Source organism: Lemur catta, chromosome 11 (genome assembly GCF_020740605.2).
Source record: "Lemur catta isolate mLemCat1 chromosome 11, mLemCat1.pri, whole genome shotgun sequence".
Lineage (NCBI taxonomy): Eukaryota > Metazoa > Chordata > Mammalia > Primates > Lemuridae > Lemur > Lemur catta.
In genome coordinates, this window is record NC_059138.1 from 247,345 (window position 1) to 271,090 (window position 23,746).

The window sequence follows — 23,746 nt, forward strand, 5'->3', positions numbered from 1 at the left end:
ACCTCCTAGAATTAAACATATTCAGAGTGTACCCAAGGTCAAGCTCATACCACTCGCTGCAGGACAGCTAGTAAGTCGAGAGGCAAGGTGTTGGGCCAAGGACAGTGACTTTTATTCAGAAAGTCAGCACACTGAGAAGATGGTTGACTACTGTCCCAGAGAACTTAACCATCCTATGTCAGCACGACCGTTAGGGCTCTTCTTAAGGGAAGGGGAAGCGGGGCTCAGGTCATAAGAGATGACCAAGAACCGCTGGTGACAACTGGGTGTCAGGGAGGGTCTGAGGAGGTTGTAAAACTTCTTTGCTTTTGGTCAACTTTGGAGGACGAAGGTCAGGATGTTCCTAAAAATCTTTAACATAGCATTGTTACTTGTGTGCATTAACTAAAATAAAATCCTAAGCCCCCACTGACTGAACAGACCCCCTCCCTGGCCAAGGCGACCCCAGAGAAACCTTAAAACTGAGTTCCCAGCAAGGATGGGATGGGAGGTCAGACACCTCAGTATACCCACTTCCTTGCTAACAGCCACAAGGCTTTATTCCTGAGGGCTACAAAAGCCCAGTTCATGATCCTGACCAGTATTCTTCCCTGACAAAAGACCACCAACCGTGGAGTGGTCTTTAAACAATCTACACAGCATGGGCAGAGAGGGTTTTCATGTCCTTGCTTCACCTTTTGATATCAGAGGGCCACCACTTTCGGAACATGGACCCCATAAATGGGCATAAAGCCGGACTGAGCATGTGCATGTTTCTCATAAATATTCATGACTCCTCCTACAGCTTGTTAAATATGTATCCTTGGCCACTCAGCTCAGCGCAGATTCCTGTTCCCATTGTTCCTCTCTGGAAGCACGGGTTTGTGCCTTTTGGCCTGGGCCACCCACAGGCTGCAACCCTTGATGAGCAATGAAGCTCTCCTTTCCAAATTTATGAACCTCATCATTTTTTTTAATTTCAGCATATTATGGGGGAACAAAAGTTTAGGGTACATATATTGCCCTTGACCCCCTCCCCCCAGTGAGAGCTTCAAGCGTGTCCATCCCCCAGACTGTATACACTCCTTATGTATGTATACACCCATCCCCTCCCCCCCCACATCTGCCTGACACCCGATTAAGGTTATTCCTAAATGTGCTCTTAGGTGATGATCAATGAAACCAATTTGATGGTGAGTACATGTGGCGCTTGTTTTTCCATTCTTGGGATACTTCACATAGAATGGGTTCCAGCCCTATCCAGGAAAATACAAGAGGTGCGATATCACCATTGTTTTTTGTGGCTCAGTGGTGCTCCATGGTATCCATATACCACATTTTATTAATCCACTCACTTACTGATGGGCACTTGGGCTGTTTCCACATTTTCTTCAGTTTACATGTGTATGCTTTCCCTACCTCCCTGGGAGTTAGTTTTGGAAACGGCGCTGTTGTCACCCTTTCTTGTAGCCTACGTCAGAGCTAAGCAGAAACTTTTAACCTAAAGGGTATTTCCGCAGGGGGTCAGAAGCAAAATGGAGCTAGTCATGCTAAGCCTCCCTTCCCTGTCACAGAGGCGTTGGGGAAGGGAGTCTAAGGTAAAGCAGGAAAGACTGAACCGAAGGCAGCACTTTTCTCTGAAATGAGAAAGGCTGAAACTTCATAGCTTTGGACTAGAACATTCAGAGTGACAGTCTTTGCTCCGAGAAAGCAGCACCTTTCCTTGGAGAACTGTCCACACAGAAGGAAGGATCAGGCAATCTAAAGCATCCCAGGACATTGAGGGATAAAGAGTAAAGATTAACAAAAACCTCAGAACCAAACTGGACCTGTTATTAGACCCAGCGCAGAATGAGAGCTGAGGGGCAACACTGCCAGCCGTTCTGCCTTCTTCACGTCGTTAAGTACAGGAAGGGCCAGAGGCGCAGTGGGCGACGTGAAGGCGGCTGACTGGTTTGCGACACCAGCACGCTTTGCTTCTCTCCTGTTTTACATCCCCAGGTCGACAGCAGATGGCACAGGGTTTTTACGTGATCCTCCAAGTGTAAACACTGCCAAAGACACTCCTTCCTGCGACAACACGGCAATTCCTTGTTCTGATGCTCTCAAGGCTTAGTCTGGAATGGGAGGTGGCATCGAGAGCACGAACCTGCTGCACAGAGAAAGGGGCTGAGACTCACCAGCGCTGCCGCAATCAAGGGAATGTGAACAGCAAGACAAGGAAGATTACTTCCTTCCCTTGCTTGAGGTTTAGGCTCTTGCCTGGAGTGTTCTGGGGGATCCAGAGCAATGTTTTACACGTGTGTAATACAACCTGCACACACACGCACATACATAATCATGCAGACACACAAACGAGGGTGGGGAGAGGAACTCCTACACACAAAGGTGACCGTTTCTGTGCATCTGTTTATTCATTACCTGCCAGTGCCCTAGTTTGTTGCAAATTGACTAAAAATTTCCTTGAAATTCACTGAATAGGCTGGAAAACACTCAAGGAGAATGTTCTCTGCCACAGTTTGGCCTCAAGAAGATCAGGAAACAAATATAGTTACCTTGATGGAATTTACCGGAAACACAGGCGACAACAGTGGCCGTGTGCTCCGGGAGTATGGCCTCCTTGGCAGCCCGGGGCAACCCCTGGGCCCCCTCCCCGCGGAACCCCCGCCAGCCCAGGCCCCTCCACCGCTCGCCCGGGCCCCGTCCCCGGGCACCCCAGGCCATCCCCCGGGGGGGCCCCTCCCCCGACCCCTCCCCCGACCCCTCCCCCTGGGCCCAGGGCCCGCCCCCTGGGCGCCCTCACCGCACGCCCCTTCCCCTCGGTACCCTCCCCTGGGCCCCGACCCCCGGCCCTCTCCCCTGGATCCCCGTCCCATAACTGCCCCCTGCAGCCCTTCCCTTGCGTCCCCTCCCCCAGGCCCTCTCCCCCAGCCCCTTCCCCTGGGTCCCCTCTGCTGGACCCGCCCCGCGCCCCTCCCCCTGAAGCCTCCTGCCCCGCCCCCTGAAGCCTCCAGCCCCTCCCCCACCCTCTCCGGCCCCTCCCCCGTGAAGCCTCCAGCCCCTCCCCCACCCTCTCCGGCCCCCGACGCAGAAGACGCCTCAGGCTGTGCGGTCCCGGCAGGAGCAGCAGCTTCAACAACAGCGCCCTCAGCGGCCCTCGCGGGTTTTGCGGTTCTCCCCCACACCCTGCGCACACGAGCCGTGGGGCTGTCAAACCGGACGGGCCCCTAGAGTTACAAACCCCGACAAACGGGGCGGAGGAACCATGAGGGCCGAGCACCTCAGGGATCGCACACGCGAGAGCAGCGCCAAGGGCCCGGGTCGAACACCCGCGGGAGGGCGCCGCGGCCGGCCCCGCCCACTCCCGCGTGACGTAGCGCCCGGGATCACGGCGTCCGTTCCTCGCCTCAGGCCCCGCCCCCGCGCGATGGCGTATGTCAGCCGCCCCGCCCACTCGCGGTGGCGCCACGCCCCGGGGCCTCGGCGGCCGTCCTTCGCCTCAGGCCCCGCCCCCCGCGCGATGGCGCACAGCCAGCCGCCCCGCCCACTCGCGGTGGCGCGGCGCCGCGGGCCACGCCGCGCTCCCGGACTCAGGCCCCGCCCCCGGCGCGACGGCGAAAGCGGCGGTCAAGCCCTCGCCTCGGGCCCGCCCCCGGCGCGGGGACGCCGCGCACCGCCCTCGGGCGGGGCCGGGCTGAGGGCGCGGGCGAGTGCGGCGCCGGCCCTCAGAGGTGCTGGCGCGCGGGCCGAGCCGCGCGGGTCCGCTGAGCTCAGGGCGCGTCGCGGGAGGGCGGCACGGCGCGGCGGGGCGATGAGCGGCGCCCGGGGCGAGGGCCCGGAGGCGGGCGAGGCCGAGGTGCGCCCGGCGCCCGAGGCCCCCAGCGCCGCGGCGAGCGTGGACGTGCCGGGGCTGCTGGCGCAGCTGGCGCGCGGCTTCGCGCTGCTGCTGCCGGTGTACGCGCTCGGCTACCTGGGGCTGAGCTTCAGCTGGGTGCTGCTGGCGCTCGGGCTGCTCGCCTGGTGTCGCCGCCGCCGCGGCCTCAAGGCCGGACGCCTGTGCCGCGCGCTGGCGCTGCTGGAGGACGAGGAGCGCGCCGTGCGCCTGGGCGTGCGCGCCTGCGACCTGCCGGCCTGGGTGAGTGCGGCCCGCCCGGCCTGCCCGACCCCCCGGAAGACCCCCGGCCCTGTCACCGCCCTGCCCTGCCCTACCCCCGGGAGACCCCCGGCCCTGTCGCCGCCTAGCCCTGCCCGACCCCCCCGGAGGACCCCCGGCCCTGTCACCGCTCTGCCCTGCCCGACCCCCCGGAAGACCCCCGGCCCTGTCTCCGCCCTGCCCTGCCCGACCCCCGGAAGACCCCCTCCCTGTCACCGCCCTGCCCTGCCCGACCCCCTGGGAGACCCCCGGCCGTGTCACCGCCCGGCCCTGCCGGACACCCCGGAGGACCCCCGGCCCTGTCTCCGCCCTGCCCTGCCCGACCCCCGGAGGACCCCCTCCCTGTCACCGCCCTGCCCTGCCCGACCCCCTGGGAGACCCCCGGCCGTGTCACCGCCCGGCCCTGCCGGACACCCCGGAGGACCCCTGGCCCTGTCAGCGCCCTGCCCTGCGGAACCCGGGAGAATTTCTGTCCCGGAGTCGCGGCGCTCCGGTCCTGGCCCCGAGCCGGCTGCCGGCCTGGGAGTGGTTGGTTTTCCTTTGCTGCGTTTTAAAAAAACGTAGTGACAGCGGTGGGAGAGAAGTTAATTTTTCCTTCTTCTCGGAGAGGACTCATTCATTGTGGGGGCTTCTGACAGGGTCAAGAGCAGTGCGAGTCCGTCGCAAGATTTGCTGTCTTAGAGTGATGGAAAGGCTGTGTCGCTTGTCCCCTTGTGGGGCTGTGTCTTCCTGTAGGGTCGACCTGAGCCGGGTGCGGGTGGGGCGGGGACTTTGGGCGGAGTCGCCAGACGGCAAGTCGCGCTCCTGCTTACTTATTTCTGCCCGGGCAGTTCTCTAGGCAGCGAGTTTATGGAGTAGGGGTTTCGTCATCTTCTCACTCCGGGCGTCTTTCTGAGCCTTGAGTTGGTGTCACCGGTTCAGACTGCAGGAAATGGTGTTTACTGAGGCTCCCTTCAGGCTGGCTGTAAACTGGGGTTTCGGAAGGGTCATTCTCAGAGGAGAAAAGGGCTTTGAGAAGAGTCCCTGTCTCCAGTCACGAGACACTTGAAAAGTCAGGCGTGCAGTGTATGACACGGTGGCAAACAGACAAGAATTAGAAAGCAGGAGAGCCCAGGACAAGAGCAACATCGTAGATGCCGCTTTGTGATGACAAGTGGCAATTGGAATGAGAATTCAGTAGTAAGGGAGTTTGGAACTTAAAATCTTTCAGTAGGTGCTGGATACGTGACACAGTGGCCTTTGGCAGAATCACAGTAGCTGGCGTGGTACGCGGTCCGCTGCAGCAGGGAAACCCAGGGACTGCGGAAACAGAAGTTAGGGTACCCACGGTGGCAGAAACCAAGGCTGGAAGTGCGCTTTGGAAATGAAAAGGGATGTTAGAGTGACGTCTTGTGTCATGTTACACCAAGTTAAACGGTGTTAGAAAGTAAGCAGAAAGGGAGAGTAGATACGTTGCCAGATCAGCAGCATAATCAACGCTCAGACGCACAGGAAGTGATGGTGCTGACTTCCATAGGTACTTGGTTATTGAGCAATGGGCTAATAGCAAATTTGCTTGTAAAAATCTTTGTGAAAGACAAGACTGTTTTCTCATAGTAAATTAATAAGTAAAATTGCTGCCATATTGAAGAACTAATTTTTTAAACAATGAAAAGGTGATTAGCTAAAGATTCTTTTCTTGGGTTTTTCATCTGTGTGACTTAAACTAAGGAACCATGGTGTTTGTCTCATAAAGAATTTCTCCAGGATTTTTTGCTTGTTTATTCCAAATTTGTATTCCAGCTCATATCACACACATAAATACTTAAACATGCCTATATTGTCAGAGGACTTCTGTAAGGGTTCACATGAAACTTGACAGTGATCATATCCAGGGTTTTAGAGAGATTTTTAAATATATTTTTATAATACATATATTTATATATATTTTGTTATTAAAAGTATAAATTATACTTTTGTTATTTTTATTTATAATAAAATCAGTGGGTTGTGTGGTATAGAAGTGTGCCTGAAATTCTGCTGTAGCCAGAGAGTAAATCAACAATACAAGAAGCCAGGCATGAGAAAATATTTCAGAATTACTAGTACTTTGATTTTTACTGCACATATGTAGGTTCTTGGGGTTTCTAAACTTTGGGTTTGTATTTTGCTTTAAACAAGATATATTTGCACATCATAAAGACTATATACTTTTTCATATTGTGTCTCTAAGGACAGTGAGTCATAGAATGGAAGCACAGGAAAACAAACTAATGTCCTACAAGCTTCCTCACTCCACCTTTGCGTAGATTCACTGGCAGGTTTTCTTCTTTTTATTTAGTAAAGTAAACATTTATCCTGGATGTGGAAATGATATTAAGAGTATTAATACTTTGACAAAAAATATATATTGTTCCTGAATTGAGACTACTAGGAAATGAAAAATGTTTCTCACTTAACTGTTAATTCTACAAGAATTTGGTCCAACAGCTTTAATGTCAATAGTGTTGTTATTTATTTCTCACTCCTTTGTTCATATACAGGGCAAAGGCCTGGCAGGCTTGATGCATTGGCAAGGCTTTTTGTTATAGGACATGTCTAGCCTACACTGATGGGGCTCTAGAAAATTAGACAACTCTGGGTGAAGAAGTTTTTTCTTTTTTTTAAGAGAGGGGTTCCTACTGTGTTGCCCAACTTGTCTTCAACTCCTGGGCTCAGTCAGTCCTTGGCTTCCTGAGTGGCTGGGACTATAGGCGCATGCTGCCACACCCACCTATGAAGATTCTTTAAGTTTTTATAGAGATGAATAAGGATAATTTTCCATTGATATTTTTATTTATCTGAAAAATTAGAACTTAGTCGGGTGAACTCTCACTCTCCTGTTTTTACTGTTGCCAATAAATGGTGACTCTACGTCTGCAAGTAGGTAGAGACCCATACCTGTCATGTACAGCATTATGTAACTATTCTGACAGTTGGCCTTTTATTACTCAAGTACTTGGACTATTGAGAATGAGGGAATACTAGCTTCCTTGTTTATGTTCTGCACTATTGTATACAAACTTTCCTTGGGGGAGAGCTTTCTTCCCATTGTTCTTCTGGGAAGTTGAGGAGAATTTAACTTCAGCCAGAATATGATATGTATAGCCTACGAACCAAATGAACAAAAGTAAAGAGTTCACTGTGGTCTCATGTAAACAAAGAGCAAATATTTTTTTCATCAGCATTAATCATTGATTTAATACTTTAATAAAATTTTGTGAAGACTTTTTGGCATATCTGATTCAGGAGCCACAATTTAGCTATTGTAAAGTGAGTGCTATTTTAGCACTTAAATCCTGGAGTGATTGTGTGGTTTGACGGAATGTTAGAGTCCTCCTCATAGCTGCAAATGGGATATGGGTGCCACTGTGGGTTTCTTGTTCACACCACATTGCAGCTATAACACAAACAGGAAAAGGCTGTGACAGTTGCATTACTTTATGTTGTGTGGTGCAAATGCTACATTACGTTAGAACATAATGCCTCAAAATTGCTAAAAGTAAAGCAGTAAATATCTAGTTTTTAGTTGAAACTAAAAAGTAGATTTCTATTTAGTATATATGCATGCATTAGTTTGTACACTCTGGTTTTAGTAATACTTCTGTTTCACATGAATATTATCCTTATTCTATACTTAAAGATGGGGAAATACAAAACTAGGACTGAAATATAAATAATTTATATAAATGTATATGTTAAAATATGTGTGATATATTTTATAAATACATATATATAAATATACATCTCAATCCTGTGAATAATCAGTTATGGAAACTGGTAATTTAGTGTTGTCATTAGGCCTAATAAACCTATGATCTTTTCTGTAAGTTTTCATGATTTCTACATTGGTCACAGCATTTGATTTTCTTATAGACACTGTGACTATACTAAAAACCATCAAATTTTACACTTTAAATGAGTGAATTGAAAGGTATGTGAGATATATCTCAATAGCACTGTTTAAAAATACAGACATTGAATTTCCTTTAAAAAGAGGTTAAAAAGGTGGTCGGTTACAGTGCAAAGTGATCTGTGCCTCTTTGCTAATGGAATTATAGCAAAAACTATTAAATTTTTTAAAGAATATTGTTTCAGCTTTACATTTTAAAGGATATTAAACGAAAGAGGTGGGCTTGTGACTGAAAAAAGTAACTAGATAAATATTTTTACCTTAAACCTAACCTAACATCCCTCCCTCCGTCTCTCCCTCCCTTCCAGAAGGGTCTCACTATGTTCCCCAGGCTGGCTTCAAACTCCTGGGCTCAAGATACCCTGTCACCTCAGCCTCACATGTAGCTGGGACTACACGCACTTGCCACTGTGCCCAGCTCCAGTATTAAACGTTGATACTGGCTAAAACAATATAAATTCTAATTGTACAACATAGAAAGCATGCTTCAAGGATATAAACAACCTAAATCTGTTTTTTTTTTCTGTGAGTTATTCCAAACTCTTCACTCTGATTGGAGGTTTCCATACACAATTATCATGTATGTTTGAGGACTGGAGATGCTCCCACCAGACCCCCAGGGTGAGGAGTGAACGTGCTGCCTCTGGACGCTGGCCCAGGCCCTCACGGCAGTTCCCCCGGCTTACAGGGAGTTGGAAACTGAGTGTAAATACTACCACGCTCTGGAAACGAGGAGTGTTTGGATGTGTCTCGAGGGAAGAGAGTGATGTATTCAGATCTAAGCTAGTGAAGTCAGAAAAGGAAAGCTACTGTGTAATGCAGTATAGTTCTCATCTTGCTTTAGGTACCGGAAGACTCCCAGCCATATTGTTGTGCTCTGTGCCAATCGTTGTAGCTGGAGTACTCGTCCCAGCTTTCTTCAAATGGACTGTTTTCATTTACTCTCAATGATCTTATTGTGCCTTGAACACTGAGTCACCTCATGTTCTTGTGGGATTGGGTGGGGCATAATTCTGACACAGACAGTTAATATGTCAGTTATCTTTTGCATGGGATCATTTTCCATTAAACATATTTTATTTATAGAGGTTTTCTTATGGTCTTTCTCTGTGTCACTGACTTTTCTTCATTTATTTTTCTTAAATGTTTTTCAAGTCCTGTAATGTTTGTTAAAACAAACCATTTGTTTTGGCACATCTTCCTAGAGTAGATCCCAATTTATGTGTAGGGATTAAAAATGAGTCTTTGTGGGTACATTTATTTACCCAGCCAACATTTATTAGACATTTGCTATGTCCCAGATATTATGCTAGGTGCTTACAACACAAATATAAGACGCCTTAAACTCAAGACATTTACTAGCTGGCAATAACACAAATCTATATTTAATCCTAGCTTTAGTCATAGTATGAGATGGTGGGGTTTTTTTCTTTTCAATTTTGTTTTTTAATTGATAAAAAATTGTATGTGTTTATCATGTACAATATGTTTTGAAATATGAATACATTGTGGAATGGCTAAATTGAGCTGATTTTAAGATATTTATCATTTTTTGTGGGGAAAACACTTAAAATCTACTCAGTGATTTTTAAGAATACATTGTTATTAACCATAGTTACCATGTTATACAATAGGTCAATTGAACTTATTTCTTCTAACTGAAATTTTATATCCTTTGACTAATATCTCCCCAAACCCTCCCCCCTTTTTTAGTATTAATAAAAGCAATACGTGGTCATTTTTTTAAAGCCAGGAAAAAAATATATTGAGAACATCTTCCATAATGCCAAACTCCCATAATGGTATTTGGTGGAAAATTATATATTGAGTAGTGTTGTTTTTGTGAATGTTTCTATTTGTACTGATCAACTATACTAAAAATCAAGTGATTTTTAGGAAATTTGGAAAATCTGGTTTAGGACTTAAAAATTTTCTGGACTCTTAATTGCATATGGAAAAAAAGTAAGGTAGACCTTCATTAGATTTTTCCATTGGCAAAATAGTATGTTCGCCATAAAAAGTGCTATTCAGGGCATTTTTTACATTTACTGAGGTAATAGCTCAACTCTTTAAATCAATCTGTTTTAAAACAGATTTTCTGCATGAGAATTTAAAACCTTTTTCCGGGGTTTGTTGATCTAGCTATGCACATAGGCCTAAATTTATGCTGTGTCATCTTTAGTGACTTTTGTGATAGGCAGTTTTATGACTGTTCTTATGTCGGATGGCTCTGAGAGCCATGGTTCAATGCCAGGCGTCTTTTTAATGGGTTACAACAGGGTGTCCGGGTGCAAGTCTCAGTGCAGAGTAACAGGCATGTCTCAAGGGCACCTGTATGTCAGCTCAGCAGTGCCTGGCGATTGCACACTAGAGTTAGTGATAAGCACGCCAACAGCGGGTGTGGAGATACTAGTATGATGGTTTTCATCATACGTTCTTTTTTATTATTTGCAAAATTGTCATTGAAATTGAGCCTGAAGTTTTATTTGTTCAGTCACGTGGTGAAGCCCCACATTATCTTTCTATTTTTGATGAACATGCAGGTATATTTTTCTTTATTTTTTATGTTATGACTAGACAGGTTTTAAAAACATAATTTTTCTGATTTAAGAAGAATGCATGCTCATTATAGGACATCTCAAGCCTTGGAGAATAGTAAAGAGGACAAAAGCCTTCCTGCAATCCTACTAACTAAGATAGCCGTGAATAACATTTTGGTTGACTTGCTTAACCTTTTAATGGTATGTTTGGATGTATATGTATAATATCCTTTCTTCATTAAACATTATATTATGCATATTATGTCATAATTGTTCAGAAATATGACTGACGATTGCAATATTATCTATCCTATGGAAGACTATGCTTTATATAATAAAAAACAAGATTGTGAGATATATGGTGAGAAAAAGATAAAACTAGAATTTGAGGTATTTAATTTTGTTCTTTTTAAGTTATGAAAGCTTATTTACTTAAGCTGTTTATTAGATCTGTATCTAGGATATATGGATTTCTTTAACTCATTAGAGTAGAATGATAATTTTATAAGTGGAAATCTAGCAGTGGAAGATGGCGTTTGGTTTTGAATGGTATGATGCTAAAAGTCAGTAGATTTATCCCCATCTCTTAAGTAAACAACCTTTACATTCCCTCCACAATAAGTCACAACTTCAGGTTGCCTTTCTTCCTCTGTGCTGTGTTGATATATTAAAGTTTGACAGTTTACGAACATTTTTAACTGAAGTAGTGGCTTTGTGTAGCACAGTAGAGGATGGCTACTTCAAGAGTTCTGAGAATACTCACTGGATTGTCTTGTCCTTGCCTGAAAACAATTGGCCATGTGGCCAGGGTCCTTGTTGGTTGGCAGCCCCTCACCACCGAGGGGTGCCCCACGTGCAGGTGATTGGCCATCTGCCCCGAGCAGCCCACTCTGTGGAGGCTGACAGCTCAGGAGCAGGACCCACCCCTTCCTGGCCCAGTGCTTTGGATGAGTCAGCCACACCTCCAAACGAACAACCATTGTTTCCTCCTTGGTAAGATGGGGCTAGGATGAGCCTGACCCCTGCTGTGGTTGTGAGGCAAGAGGTGGGAGGGAGGTGGCCGGGGCTGCTGGACCTGACCTTGGGTCACAGACTCAGAGGCTCTGCCCGTGGCCCCTCGGGGGCAGTCCTGCTGTCCTGGTGGGGCCTGAGTCACTCTCTGCCCCGCAGGGTTGCCTTTTTCCACCTCCCCACCCACTTTCACCAGAATGGAACAGATGAGCCCTGCGGTTTTTCTTTGTTTCTGTTTCACTGGGGTTTGTTTAATTTACTTTGTTGCTAAGAATTTATCTACCGTGATGCTTTACTATTATTAACACTTAAAAGTATGCCTTATAACTTCACTTTCTCTCTCTCTTTTTCCTTGTGCAGTATTCAGGGAGCCTGTGTGTTACTCCTGGTCCTTGCTGTGATTTGCTGTTTCTCCTCCTCCCTTAGATGCCGTCCCCAGCTCCACTGCCGGCAGCCACCCTGACGCAGTGGAGAATGGGAGTTAAAATTACATTTTGGATGTATAATATTATAAAATTGATTAATTCTGATATTCATTTCCTTCCTCGTGTGAATAAGTGTTGGTTAGTGACTAAAGTGAGGATTTTAATTTTAACCTGTATGAAATGTGGAGTTGTTTCCTTCTCTTTGTATCTGAGGGATTGGTATGTTTTAAGTTTCCCAGAGTAAGGTAGGTCTGTAGAAAACAAATCCAGTGTTGTGGGAGGAGAACACCGTCTGACTCACTTCATGCCATAAATATTACAGTGGAATACATCTTACATACCAATGTCTGGTTATGCATCTTGAGTTTACAGTATCAAAGTGCTAAGGTTATTGACCTGAATGATACTCTTACCTTCAGTTTTCTTATAAAACTTTATTTACATTGTTGTGAAAGCTTTTAGTTTAATAATTATATCCACTAGTGCAGAGGTGGGGAACCTTTTCATGTTGGAAGCTGCATTGATTTAGCTGTAATCAAATAAAGCTGCATTCAAGAAACTTCAATTAGATATACTTAAAATGTACATTTTAAAAAAAATGAACTACTGTGTACTTAATAATTTCAAAAAATGAAAACTATTTGTTATTTTAAAGTTAACTAACCTTTGAATGACTATTATGTCTGCTTTTTGTTGGGAAGCATTCGGATATTTGGTTGCAGCATGGAGGTGCCAGTTTCAGCTGATCCTCTAGAGGGGTGTCAGTCATTTGAGACCTTAGGAGCGTCTTGATTTGGGTTGGGTAGGAGAATGTAGATTCACAGCAGTAAGTGGTTGAAAAGCAAGAGAGCATTTTTGGGGCATGTTGCCAAAGGTGTGGGTATTCTGCATTTTTCCATATTTCAATTGCATTTGTCTTAACATCAAACAATGACTTGAAAATGTCATCTACTGAGAGCTCAATCAATTCCATCTGTAGTTCTTTAGGTGCCTTGGTGATATCAATTAGGTGAGGCAGAATTGCTAATTTGAGTGTGATGTCATGATTCTCAAAGGCACTGAACCTTTCATTGTACTCTCCAATTAATAGATCTATAACAGCTGTATATTTTTGAAATGATTCTCATATGTCATTTTGCTTATTAGTGACCTTTGCTAACTGCCAAAATTTCCTTTCGAAGTAGTGTTTTGAAAAAAGATAACTTTTTTCGAAATGCTTGAATTTTTTGTCACATATCATAAATAGACTTAGTTTTACCTTGCAAAGAAATACTGAGGTCGTTTTGATTTGACATGATATCTCACAGAAATGCTGCATTCCTATAGAAATATTCCTTCAGTAATTCACATTACTGATTCTGTTCTTCATAAAATTTAACTGTCTGTTCTTGCAGATATAAAATTTTGGCTAACACCTGTCCCTGCCATAGCCAACACACTTCAGAGAGATACGGCAGATCCACACTGAATACCTCATCATTCAACTTTAGCATGTTACGAAACTGGTGATGCATTTGTACAATATAGTTAACAATACTTATAATTTCTTACAAAGCGTCAACTTAAAACAGTAGCTTTAGCACGGAGATCTTGCTGATGCAAGATGCAATGAAAAGAGATAAGAGCATCTGGATCTGTTAATACTTTTTTTTAATCTGTGCAATAAACCCTTCATGTTTTCCTGTCGTGGAAGGTGCATGGCCTGTACATACACTCTCTAAATTTACCAAATTCAGTACACCTTCACGACATTTATCTTGAAAGTTGTTGAAGATATCTATTCCCTGTGTTCTGTTTGCAAGAGTGCCCAAAGTGAGTAACTGTTCATAGCAAGAAAATTCTGTTATGACCCCAATGAAGTATAAAACCTGCACGAGTCAGTAGTATCAGTTGATTCATCCAAAGCAATTGAATAATATATATTTTCCTTCTTAAGTATTGCATGAACTTCTGTTAAGTTGAAGGCTAATTCATGCTGCCAATCAGTTATGGTTCTCCTTGAAAGAGGCAGCTGTCTACTCTGAAACGTTATCGACGTCTAAGCATCTTACAACTTCAACAGTGCACTTTCACAATTTCTACATACTGAATGGCTTTTCTTTTTTCCCAAATATATGAGGTCTGTCCGGAAAGTACGCAGCCATGTAATATGTTCTTGTTATATTAACAGTGGCTGGATACTTTCCAGACAGACCTCGTATAAACTGTAAGTTGCTTCGGTGGCATTATTTCCAGGTCTTATTGCTGCTTAAAAGAATCGTCTTTGCTTTTGCTTTTTATCTTTTAATTTTTATTGTGGTCCTTATGAGTGTTATAATGCTGATGAGCATTGAATTTCTTTAATGTTGATATTGCAGTATCACAAAGCTTCCCAATCCTAATTAAAAATCTGTTTTCTTCCTTCAATGTTCTCTTGGTCTTCTTTGACATGATGGGCTGTTAAGCAGACAGAATTAAAAAATACTGTTGAGCTGTGCCACTATTCACAAATTCCACTTAAACACAGTTCACTGTTGTCCAGAGTTGACAACAGAGTGGTGTACTTGACGGCAGTAAACTCTCACCAACCATCCTCTTGCGGTAGTGGCCCCAGTCAGGCGGGGGAAATTAGAACTAAATCATGAGCGTGGCAACCGTCAATTTAGCCCTTTTGGCTTACCAATGTGCTAATTGTGCCGGTAAACCTGGGAGGATTATATTGTTGAAACTCATTTTATTCTTTGGTATTTTAAATACGTTAATTTTAAAAATAAAATAAAAATAGATGAACAAAAATGTATTAATAAAAATAAAGGGATTTGTTGTATAAAATTTGGATTCAGTCAAAAGGCCACACTTAAGGATCTAAAAGGCTGCAGGTTCCTCACCCCTTCACTAGTATCTAAGCAGAGTGCATTTGCATATCCTCTGTGCTCAGTAAACCTGTGTGGATTGTTGAAACAGTGAATTATTAATTAACTCATTTCATGAGAACTTTCTACACTCAGTTTGTAAATTGTTATATGATGTCCATGTTGCCGTTTATGTGCTTATTAGAGGTGAACCTCCTGCTGAGATCATTCTATTTGTGCTGTAAACTTGTAAACAGCCTAGTCGTGAGTGCATAAAATCTGATAACACTTTCTACTTTAATATCTGAGCCCTAGGGTTTTAAAACCAGAAACTCACATATAACCCAATACAAAAATGACAAACTATTTCTAGTTATTTTTTTCCACATACATAAAGATGTTGAAACTTACCCAGTAGTGAATAGAAAGGGTTGATTTTGCTTAGTAGCTTGAGTCTCGTTGTGATTTTATAATGGGGAAAATAAAGGGGTGTATGAAGCAAAGTTCTAAAAGGAAAGACCTGTTGATTATAATTTCATCATTAATGGAGCAGGAGGGGAAAGAGTACAGCCACCTTTGCTTGCCAGTGCGTTAGGGCCTCTGTGACAGATGGCCATGAACTTGGCGCCTTAAAACAACACAGATTTATCTCTTACAGTTTGGAAGGCCAAAAGTCCAAAATCAGTTTCTCTGGGCGGAAACCAAGAGGCGGCCAGGGCTACACTCCCTTGGGAGGCTCCAGGGCAGAGGCCTCTCCTGGCTGCAGCTTTCCCCGGCCGGGCCCTCCACCTCAGAGCCGCAGCCGCCTCCACCGTCTCGGGGCCTCCTGCCTCGTGAGCCCCTTCTTTCCTCATATAAGGACACTCTTGATAGCATTTAGGGCCCACACGGACAATCCAGGATAATCTCCCAACTCAGGATCTTTAACTTTATCACATTTGCAAAGTCCTTTTTTGCCATATTCCAGAGATGAGGATGTGGCCATCTTTTGGGGGACTGTTATTCTAACCTCCCACCCCGCTTGAGATCTGGGAATACTCAGGAGCCTGGATGGCCCGACAGGAACCAGGGCCCAGGTGCAGGCTCTCTTCTCAACACTTCACACAGGAAGTCAGTTAAACCTCCTCCCTCGTTTACAGGTGAGGCAAGAGCCGGCTAACTGCAGGGCTGGGAGGTCTGTGCAATGCTGTGCTGTTGCTGCTTTGGGCTCTACCCTCTCGATGGCTGTGAACAAGAAACTGCAGGTTCAGTGTTGTCTCATCCAGTCACTTTTATACCGTCCGAGAATTGTGTATGATTTCCACTTTCAGAGCAGGAGGTAGGCCCAGGAGACTTGGCACCACGCCCAGGAGAAGTCAGGTGTGCGCCCAGCCTCAGCACCTGTGTGGCAGAAGACGGACGACAGGCAGGTGACTGTTTCCAGTGGAGCAAAATTAACACAAGTTGATGATGCACCTTAGGAGCCAGTGGACCTTCTCTGGGTGTTTTTAATTTATGATATGTAGCATTAGCGTTCTTAAATATGTGGGGAGATAACGACCAGACAGTGGTACGTGTCTTAAATGGTTTTGATCTCTGTGAGTGAGTCAGGGGACAAGTAATGGAAATGTTCTTTCTCGGTCTTTGTTTCCCACTTACAGGTACAAGTTTTTGTCTGGGATTATTTTCCTCCTGTCTGACTTATTTTAATATTTCTTTTAGTGCAAGTCTGCTAGCAATGAATTTTCTCAATTTTTGTTTGTCTGGAAAGGTCTTCACTTCACTTTCACTTTTTAAAATTAATAGACTTTATTTTTTAGAATAGTTCTGGGTTTATAGAAAAACTGAGCAGGCCGGGCGCAGTGGCTCACACCTGTAATCCTAGCACTCTGGGAGGCCGAGGTGGGCGGATTGTTTGAGCTCAGGAGTTCGAGACCAGCCTGAGCAAGAGCAAGACTCTGTCTCTACTAAAAATAGAAAGAAATTATCTGGACAGCTAAAAATATATATAGAAAAAATTAGCCGAGCATGGTGGCACATGCCTGTCGTCCCAGCTACTCGGGAGGCTGAGGCAGGAGGATTGTTTGAGCCCAGGAGTTTGAGGTTGCTGTGAGCTAGGCTGATGCCACGGCACTCTAGCCTGGGCAACAGAGTGAGACCCTGTCTCAAAAAAAAAAAAAAAACTGAGCAGATCATCCAGAGTTCCCCCATCTCACCTGTCTACAGTTTCCTCTGTTACTAACATCTAACATTAGGGTGGAACATTTGTTGAAATTGATGAGCCAGTGTTGACATATTGTTAACTGAAGTCCACAGTGTACATCAGGGCTCACTCTGGGTTGCACATCCTGGGGGTTTTGACAATGCACAATGTCACGTGTCAAGTATTATAATATCTGCTCTGAAAACCTGTGGCACTCCACCTGTCCATCCGCCCACCTCCACCCATGGATTTTGATCTTTTTACAGAGGCTTGTTTTTTCCAGAATGTCATATGTTGAAATTATACAGTGTGTAGCCTTTTCAGATCAGCTTATTTCACTTAGCAATATGCATTTAAGTTTCCTCCGTGTCTTTTCATGGCTTGACAGCTCATTTCTTTCTTTTATTTTTATTGCAATGAAATTCAAATAACAAAATTAACCATTTTAAATTGTGCAGTTCAATGCCATTTAGTACCTTCACAGTGTTGTGTAACCATCACCTCTATCTGGTTCAGAAACATTTTTATCACCCCAGAAGGAAACCTCCCCCCAGCCCATGGCAGCCACTGATCTGCTTTCTGCCTCTGTGGAATAACCTCTCCTGGGTATCTTGTATATATGGAAACATACAATATGTGACCTTCGTGTCTGGCTTATTTCACTTAGCACATCTTTGAGGTCATTAATGTTGTCGCATGTATCAGTACTTCCTTTCTGTTTAAGGCTGGGCAGTATTCCACCGTGTGGATGTACCGTAGTTTGTTCATCCTTCCGTAACTTGATGGCCATTTGGGTTATTTTCACCTTGTGGCTGTTGTGAATGGTGCTGCTGTGAACGTTCAGGTACGGGTTTTTGTTTCAGTGCTTCTCCTCAGTTCTTTTGGGTGCATACCCAGGAGTGGAATTGTTGAGTCTGTGTCTAACACTTTGGGGAATGCCAAACTGTTTTCCACAACGCCTGCACCATTTCACATCCTCACCACCACGTGTGAAGGGCCCGCTTCCTCCACAGCCTTGCCAGAAGCTCTTTTGCTCTTTAGAGGAAAACTGCTTGCTCTGGGTAGCGTAAGAGTGTAGCAGATTCCTCCCGAGCGAGGCCAGCTCTGAGCCGGTGCCCTTCTCGCAGAGATCTCGGCCCTCGAGTTCTAGCTGGTCGGCCGACCCAGACTCCAATTCTGGTCTCGCCAGTCTCCGGAGACTTCCATAAACTCTTCTCTGTTTCTTAGCCACATTCTCTGGCTTTCTCATCCTCTTGTACCACGTCCCTGAGGGAGACCAGCCTCAGAATGTTGACCCCCACCCTGTGGCCCTGAGTCACAGCCCCTCAAGTCCTCCCGGCCTGGGCAGCTTTTCCCATGTTTCCAGGTGTGTACATGAGCGTGCGGGACCTGTGTGTGCATGTGTGCGTGAGCACGTGTTCATGTGCACATGCATGTTTCATCTTTATGATCTCACCAAATATTTCAGTTCTCACATGTATCTAGTTTTTTAACTACCCCGGCAGATAATTTGGGACCCATAACGGCATGGCTTTGTCCCTCATTCTTTGGCAAGTCTGGGCCACGTGCTCTTTAAGGACCAAATAAATCACTAAGGTGTCTGTTTTGGTAATCCACTAATAAGGACCCGTGAATTAGGCTATGATTTATTTTTAGGCCTCTGGAGTTACTTGGTTCTATTAATATTTTTGAAAATATATGATTAAAATAAATGAACTGTGGAAGAGCAGTATGTGTTTTAGGGATTGGTATATTCATTTATTTTTTAACAGCTTTATTGAGGTATAATTCACATACCATCCAATCCAGCCATTTAAACTATATGATTCACTGTTTTTCAGTTTATTCACAGGGTTGTGCAACCGTCACCTGAATCTCTTAGAACATTTTGTCCTCGCAAAGAAACCCCGTACCCATTAGCCCTCACTGCCGGCCTTTCCCTCTGACAACCCGAGGCAACCCCGGGTCCTCTGTCTAGACCCCGGTTCTGCACGTCCCCTGGAGACGGAAGCTGCAGCCTCTGAGCCTTGTGACCTCCTCCTTCCACTCGGAGTGGTGTGGCGAGTGCGAATGCTGCTTTCCCTGCATTGCCAGATGACGTTCTTTTGTATAAGAGGCCATATTCTGTTTAGCCGTTTTTATCAGTTGATGAGTATTTGCGTTGCTTCCACTTTTTGGCTAGTGTAAATAATGCTGCTGTGAACAGTCGTGTACAAGTTTTTGTGTGGTTGTATGTTTCCGTTTCTCTTTGGTACATGCCTAGGAGTGGAATTGCTGGGTCATCTGGCAACTGTATGTTTAATATTTTGAGAAACTGCTAAATTGTTTTCCAAAGTAGCTGCTTCATTTTACATTACCACCAGCAACAGCTGAAGGTTCTGTTTTCCCCATCTCTTCACCAACACTTGTTATTGTCTGTATTTTTTATTTTAGCCATTCTAGTGGGCAGGAAGTGGTATTGTTTGTGGTTTTGATTTGCATTTCTCTGACTAATGATGCTGAGCATCTTTTCATGTGTTTATTGGCCATTTTTATATCCTCTTTGGAGAAATGTCTACTTAAATCCTTTTGCCGGTTTTTTAATCAGGTTAATATGATCCCAAGTTGAGTGTAGTAGTCCCCTCTTAGCCACAGGGAATACTTCCCAGGAGCCCCAGGAATGCTTGAAACCGAGGATAATACCAAACCCACCTGCTGTCAGTCAGAATAGTTGCCGTTGCCGTCTTCCACTCACAAATGTGAAGCCTTTTCCATCTTAACTAAGCACTTATCGCACACTGTGGCCATATTTTTGCAGTTTCAGGTGTGATGGCAAAACTAGCACAAATTCTTTTTCCTTCACAGTTTCATGGATAGATTTGTTCTTAGATCTTAGCAACTTTAGAATACAGTTTTTTCCTTATTATGTCAAGAACTTTCACCTTTTCACTCAAAGGAAGCACTTTACAGCTTATCTTTGGCATATCCTAATTGCCAGCATCATGACTCTGCCGCCTTGGGGCCGTTATTAAGTAAAACAAGGGTGACTTGAACACAGGCACTGCAATACCAGGACAGACCATCAAACTGGTAGTCAGCCTCAAGTGACTGACAGGCAGGGCAGGTTTATAGCTCGGAGATGCTGGACAAAGGGAGGATTCACATCCAGGACGGGGTAGAGTGAGATTTCATCGTGCTACTCAGAATGGCATGCAATTTAAAACTTAAGAATTGTGGGTCAGTGGCTCACACTGGTAATCCTAGCACTCTGGGAGGCTGGGGCAGAAGGATCACTTGAGGCCAAGAGTTCAAGACCAGCCTGAGCAAGAGCGAGACCCCGCCTCTACTAAAAATAGAAAAATTCACCAGGTGTGGTGGTGTGTACCTGTAGTCCCAGCTACTCAGAAGGCTGAGGCAGGAGGGTCACTTAAGCCCAGGAGTTTGGTTGCAGTGAGCTGTGATGATGACACTACACTCTAACTCTAGCTGGGGCAACAGAGCAAGACCTTGTCTCAAAAAAAAAAAAAAAATCCCACAAAACTTATGAATTGTTTATTTCTGGAATTTTCCAATTAATATTTTCTGACCTTGGTTAGCCACAGGTAACTGAAACCTCAAAAAGCATAACGTTGGATAAGAAGGACTACTGTAACAGGTAACCAATTAGAGGGTAGTGGTTTTTCTTTTTCAGTAGTCAGCACATTTTTTATATTTTTTAAATTATTCTTTTTAGCTATAGCTTCTGGAATGGGAAGCACAATTTTTTAACACTTTAATTGGTTACCCTAATTTTAAGATTTGGGATATTTCCAATAAAATGAACTCTCCTGAAAAATTGGAATATTTGGCAAACGTTCTTGCAGGCTGAGCTTTGCCAGGATGGCATGGCCCCCTGCGGCCTCCTGTCATGCCCTGGGCCTGGGTGTGTGGCCCCAGCTTCCTGCTGGTCCGGCTCAGGGCTCCCAAACCGTAGATGGCCCCACCTGTCTCTTGTTTTTGTAAAGGCCATGAACAGCTTTTACATTTTTAAATGGCTGAGGGAAAAAAGCGAAAGAATATTTTGTGACAGGTGAAAATGTTATGAAATTCAAATTTCAGTATCCATAGATAAAGTTTTGTTTGTTTGTTTGTTTGAGACAGGGTCTTGCTCTGTTGCCCCAGCTGGAGTACAGTGCTGTCATCACAGCTCACTGCAGCCTCAAACTCCTGGGCTCAAGTGATCCTGCCTCAGCCTCCCGAGTATCTGGGACTACAGGTGTGTACTACCACGCCTGGCTAATTTTTAATTTTTTTGTAGAGATGAGGTCTCACTCAGGCTGGTCTCGAACTCCAGGCCTCAAGCAGTCCTCCCACCTGAGCCTCCCAAAGTCATAAATCAAGTTTTATTAGAGCACAGCCATGCTCACTAGTTCATACATCAACTGTGCCCTAGTAGCTGTGACAGAGACCTTGTGGCCCACGAGTGCCTGAAACATTTACTGTCCAACCCTTTCATGAAAGCAGGGAGCACCAGAATTGTAGGTTGTGTTTATTTCAGGTGTGCTGTATGGACGAATCACAGTTAAGGACGGCTGTGTGGCAGACAAGCTATAATCGGGATAGAAGTGCTAGAATCCTGATAGAAACGTCTAGTAAAGGTAAATGATGATATTCGGGGAAAAAAACCCTAGTGTTTTTACATGTCTGATGATATCTGCTGTTTCTCCTTTGTTGTATACAAATGGAGGATTAAAAAGAGCAAACAATAGGTTTTAGGGTGGTAAATTTCTGACTTCATTCTCCTAATTCTTGAAATAATTACTATCTGTTTGAGAGAATAAAGTTAAGCTCTCAAGAAATGTATAAGCCCATTCTTTGAAAATGAAAAATCCACGGATTGAATTTTAAACCTGATGTTACTTCTGAATCTGTGTAGATGTCTGGTATCCCGTCACTTCTATAACTCCAAGGGGTTTTAACCCTGTCTTCACAATCCCATACTTTTTTTTTTTGGTAGCAAAACGAAGCTGGATTGAGTTCAGATGGTGCAGAGCACAGCGGTTATCCAGTGCTGCGACTGCGTGTCTGTCTTCTAATCCAGTCAAAACACAGCTTGTAAATTCAAATCATAGTATTTGATTTAGATTTAAAATGAAAAACAACCAGATTGTCTTCTGTGTTTCAGTGAAGGAGATGAGAAGAGAGGTATCCTACTCTGGGACCCATTTTAATTTGTGAGACTGATGTAACGCATGCCAAAACCTCAACTTAAATCGAGATTATCAAGTAATTTACTTGTGTGACTTTTCTTTCTGTTAGCAGTGACAGAAGAATGTCTAAAGGACTTTAGAATTTTGTGAGAATAGGCTTCCAGTCTTTGAAAAATATCATTCACGGACATTTATATGTCCAGCATTAGATAAGTCTCTGGACTTAGTGTTTGGATGAAGGGGTGGCCTACTGATCTCCTGAGCGGAAGTTAGGAGGTGTTCCTGTTTTGACTCTGCCAGTGGACACTCAGTACTGGCTTAAATTCTGTCATTCCATGCATGCGCTGAAACTGAAGCCCCCTTTGAAAACCAGATGGATGGATGAATAGTGCATGTCACATGTAGCACGTGAAATGCAGTATGCATTCTCTTAGTCAATTAAAGATAAGAATTGGTTTTCACATAATGAAGACAGCTTTGCTGTAGAAGATATGCTGGGATGAGCCTAGTTTTTAAATTTGTTTTACTGTTTCCTAATCTACAAAAATAGTTCATGGTTGTTCACATAGCAAAGCAGCAGTGGTGTGTTGCTGGAGAGGAACACTGTTTAGACCAGTGCCTCGTCCCCGCGGTGCGTGAGCGCTTTTCTCTGCCACCCTCCAGCCGAGCCTCCCTGCTGTGGGCTGGCGGTGGCCAGAGCCGCGCCCCCTGCTCTCCTGACCTCAGCAGCCGGTCCTCTGTTCCTGTCTGCGATGACATGTAAATGCAACACTTTGCCCTGACTCTGCCCCGACCATTGGATTAGTGGTGAGAATACAAAGGAGTCGCTGCGATTGCTCCCTCCGGTCTCAGGTGAAAACTTCAGGGATATTATGTTAGTGCTTTTTCAGATTCCTTAGTGAAATGTCTCATTCAGGTAAAAAGTACCCAGGAGAGGATCCTGAAAATGTTTGCTGTTAGGAAATGGTCTTAAACAGATGGATTTTCTAGCAGTGTCATTGTGCTGTGGTGTTTCTCTTGGTGGGTCAGGTTACGCAGTTGCAGTAATCAGGCATGCGGAAAGCTGGCACAAACCACTGAGAAAATCATAACTTGGTGGATTTTGAAAAAGATAATTGCTTTATTTACCGTGTATTAATTGTTTGCCTACTTTTTATGCAGACTGGAAATGGATAAAAACAGTTATTTTGTGCAATTTCTTTTTATTATCCAAAGTAGTAATTTGACCATTCTTTGACAATTTATTACAGCTGTGGTCCTCAACCCCCCAGGCTATGGACTGGCACGGGTCTGTGTCCCGTTAGGAACCAGGCTGCACAGCAGGAGGTGAGCGGGGGTCAGCCGCAGAAGCTCCGTCTGCACTTACAGCCGCTCCCCATGGCTGGCATCACCCCTGAGCTCCGTCTCCTGTCCGACCAGCGGCGTTAGGTTCTCACAGGGGCCCCAGCCCTGCTGTGAACTGCACAGGGAGGGACCGAGGCTGCTGCTGCTCATGAGAGTCTGATGCCTGATGATCTGGGGTGGAG

General features: G+C 44.9%; 1 protein-coding gene across 2 annotated transcripts in view; it reads left to right on the forward strand.

Annotated features, from left to right (window-relative positions):
* Positions 1–3,617: 3,617 nt before the first annotated feature.
* The window catches only part of ESYT2 (extended synaptotagmin 2), a 92,763-nt gene continuing 72,634 nt past the window's right edge, over positions 3,618–23,746 (forward strand). The window contains exon 1 of one of the 2 annotated variants that reach the window (XM_045565465.1): positions 3,618–4,114. In XM_045565465.1, coding sequence (XP_045421421.1) covers positions 3,791–4,114 — 324 coding nt within the window. In that variant the 5' untranslated portion in view covers positions 3,618–3,790. The remainder of the gene's footprint in view (positions 4,115–23,746) is intronic. The other variant, XM_045565464.1, reaches the window with a different exon arrangement.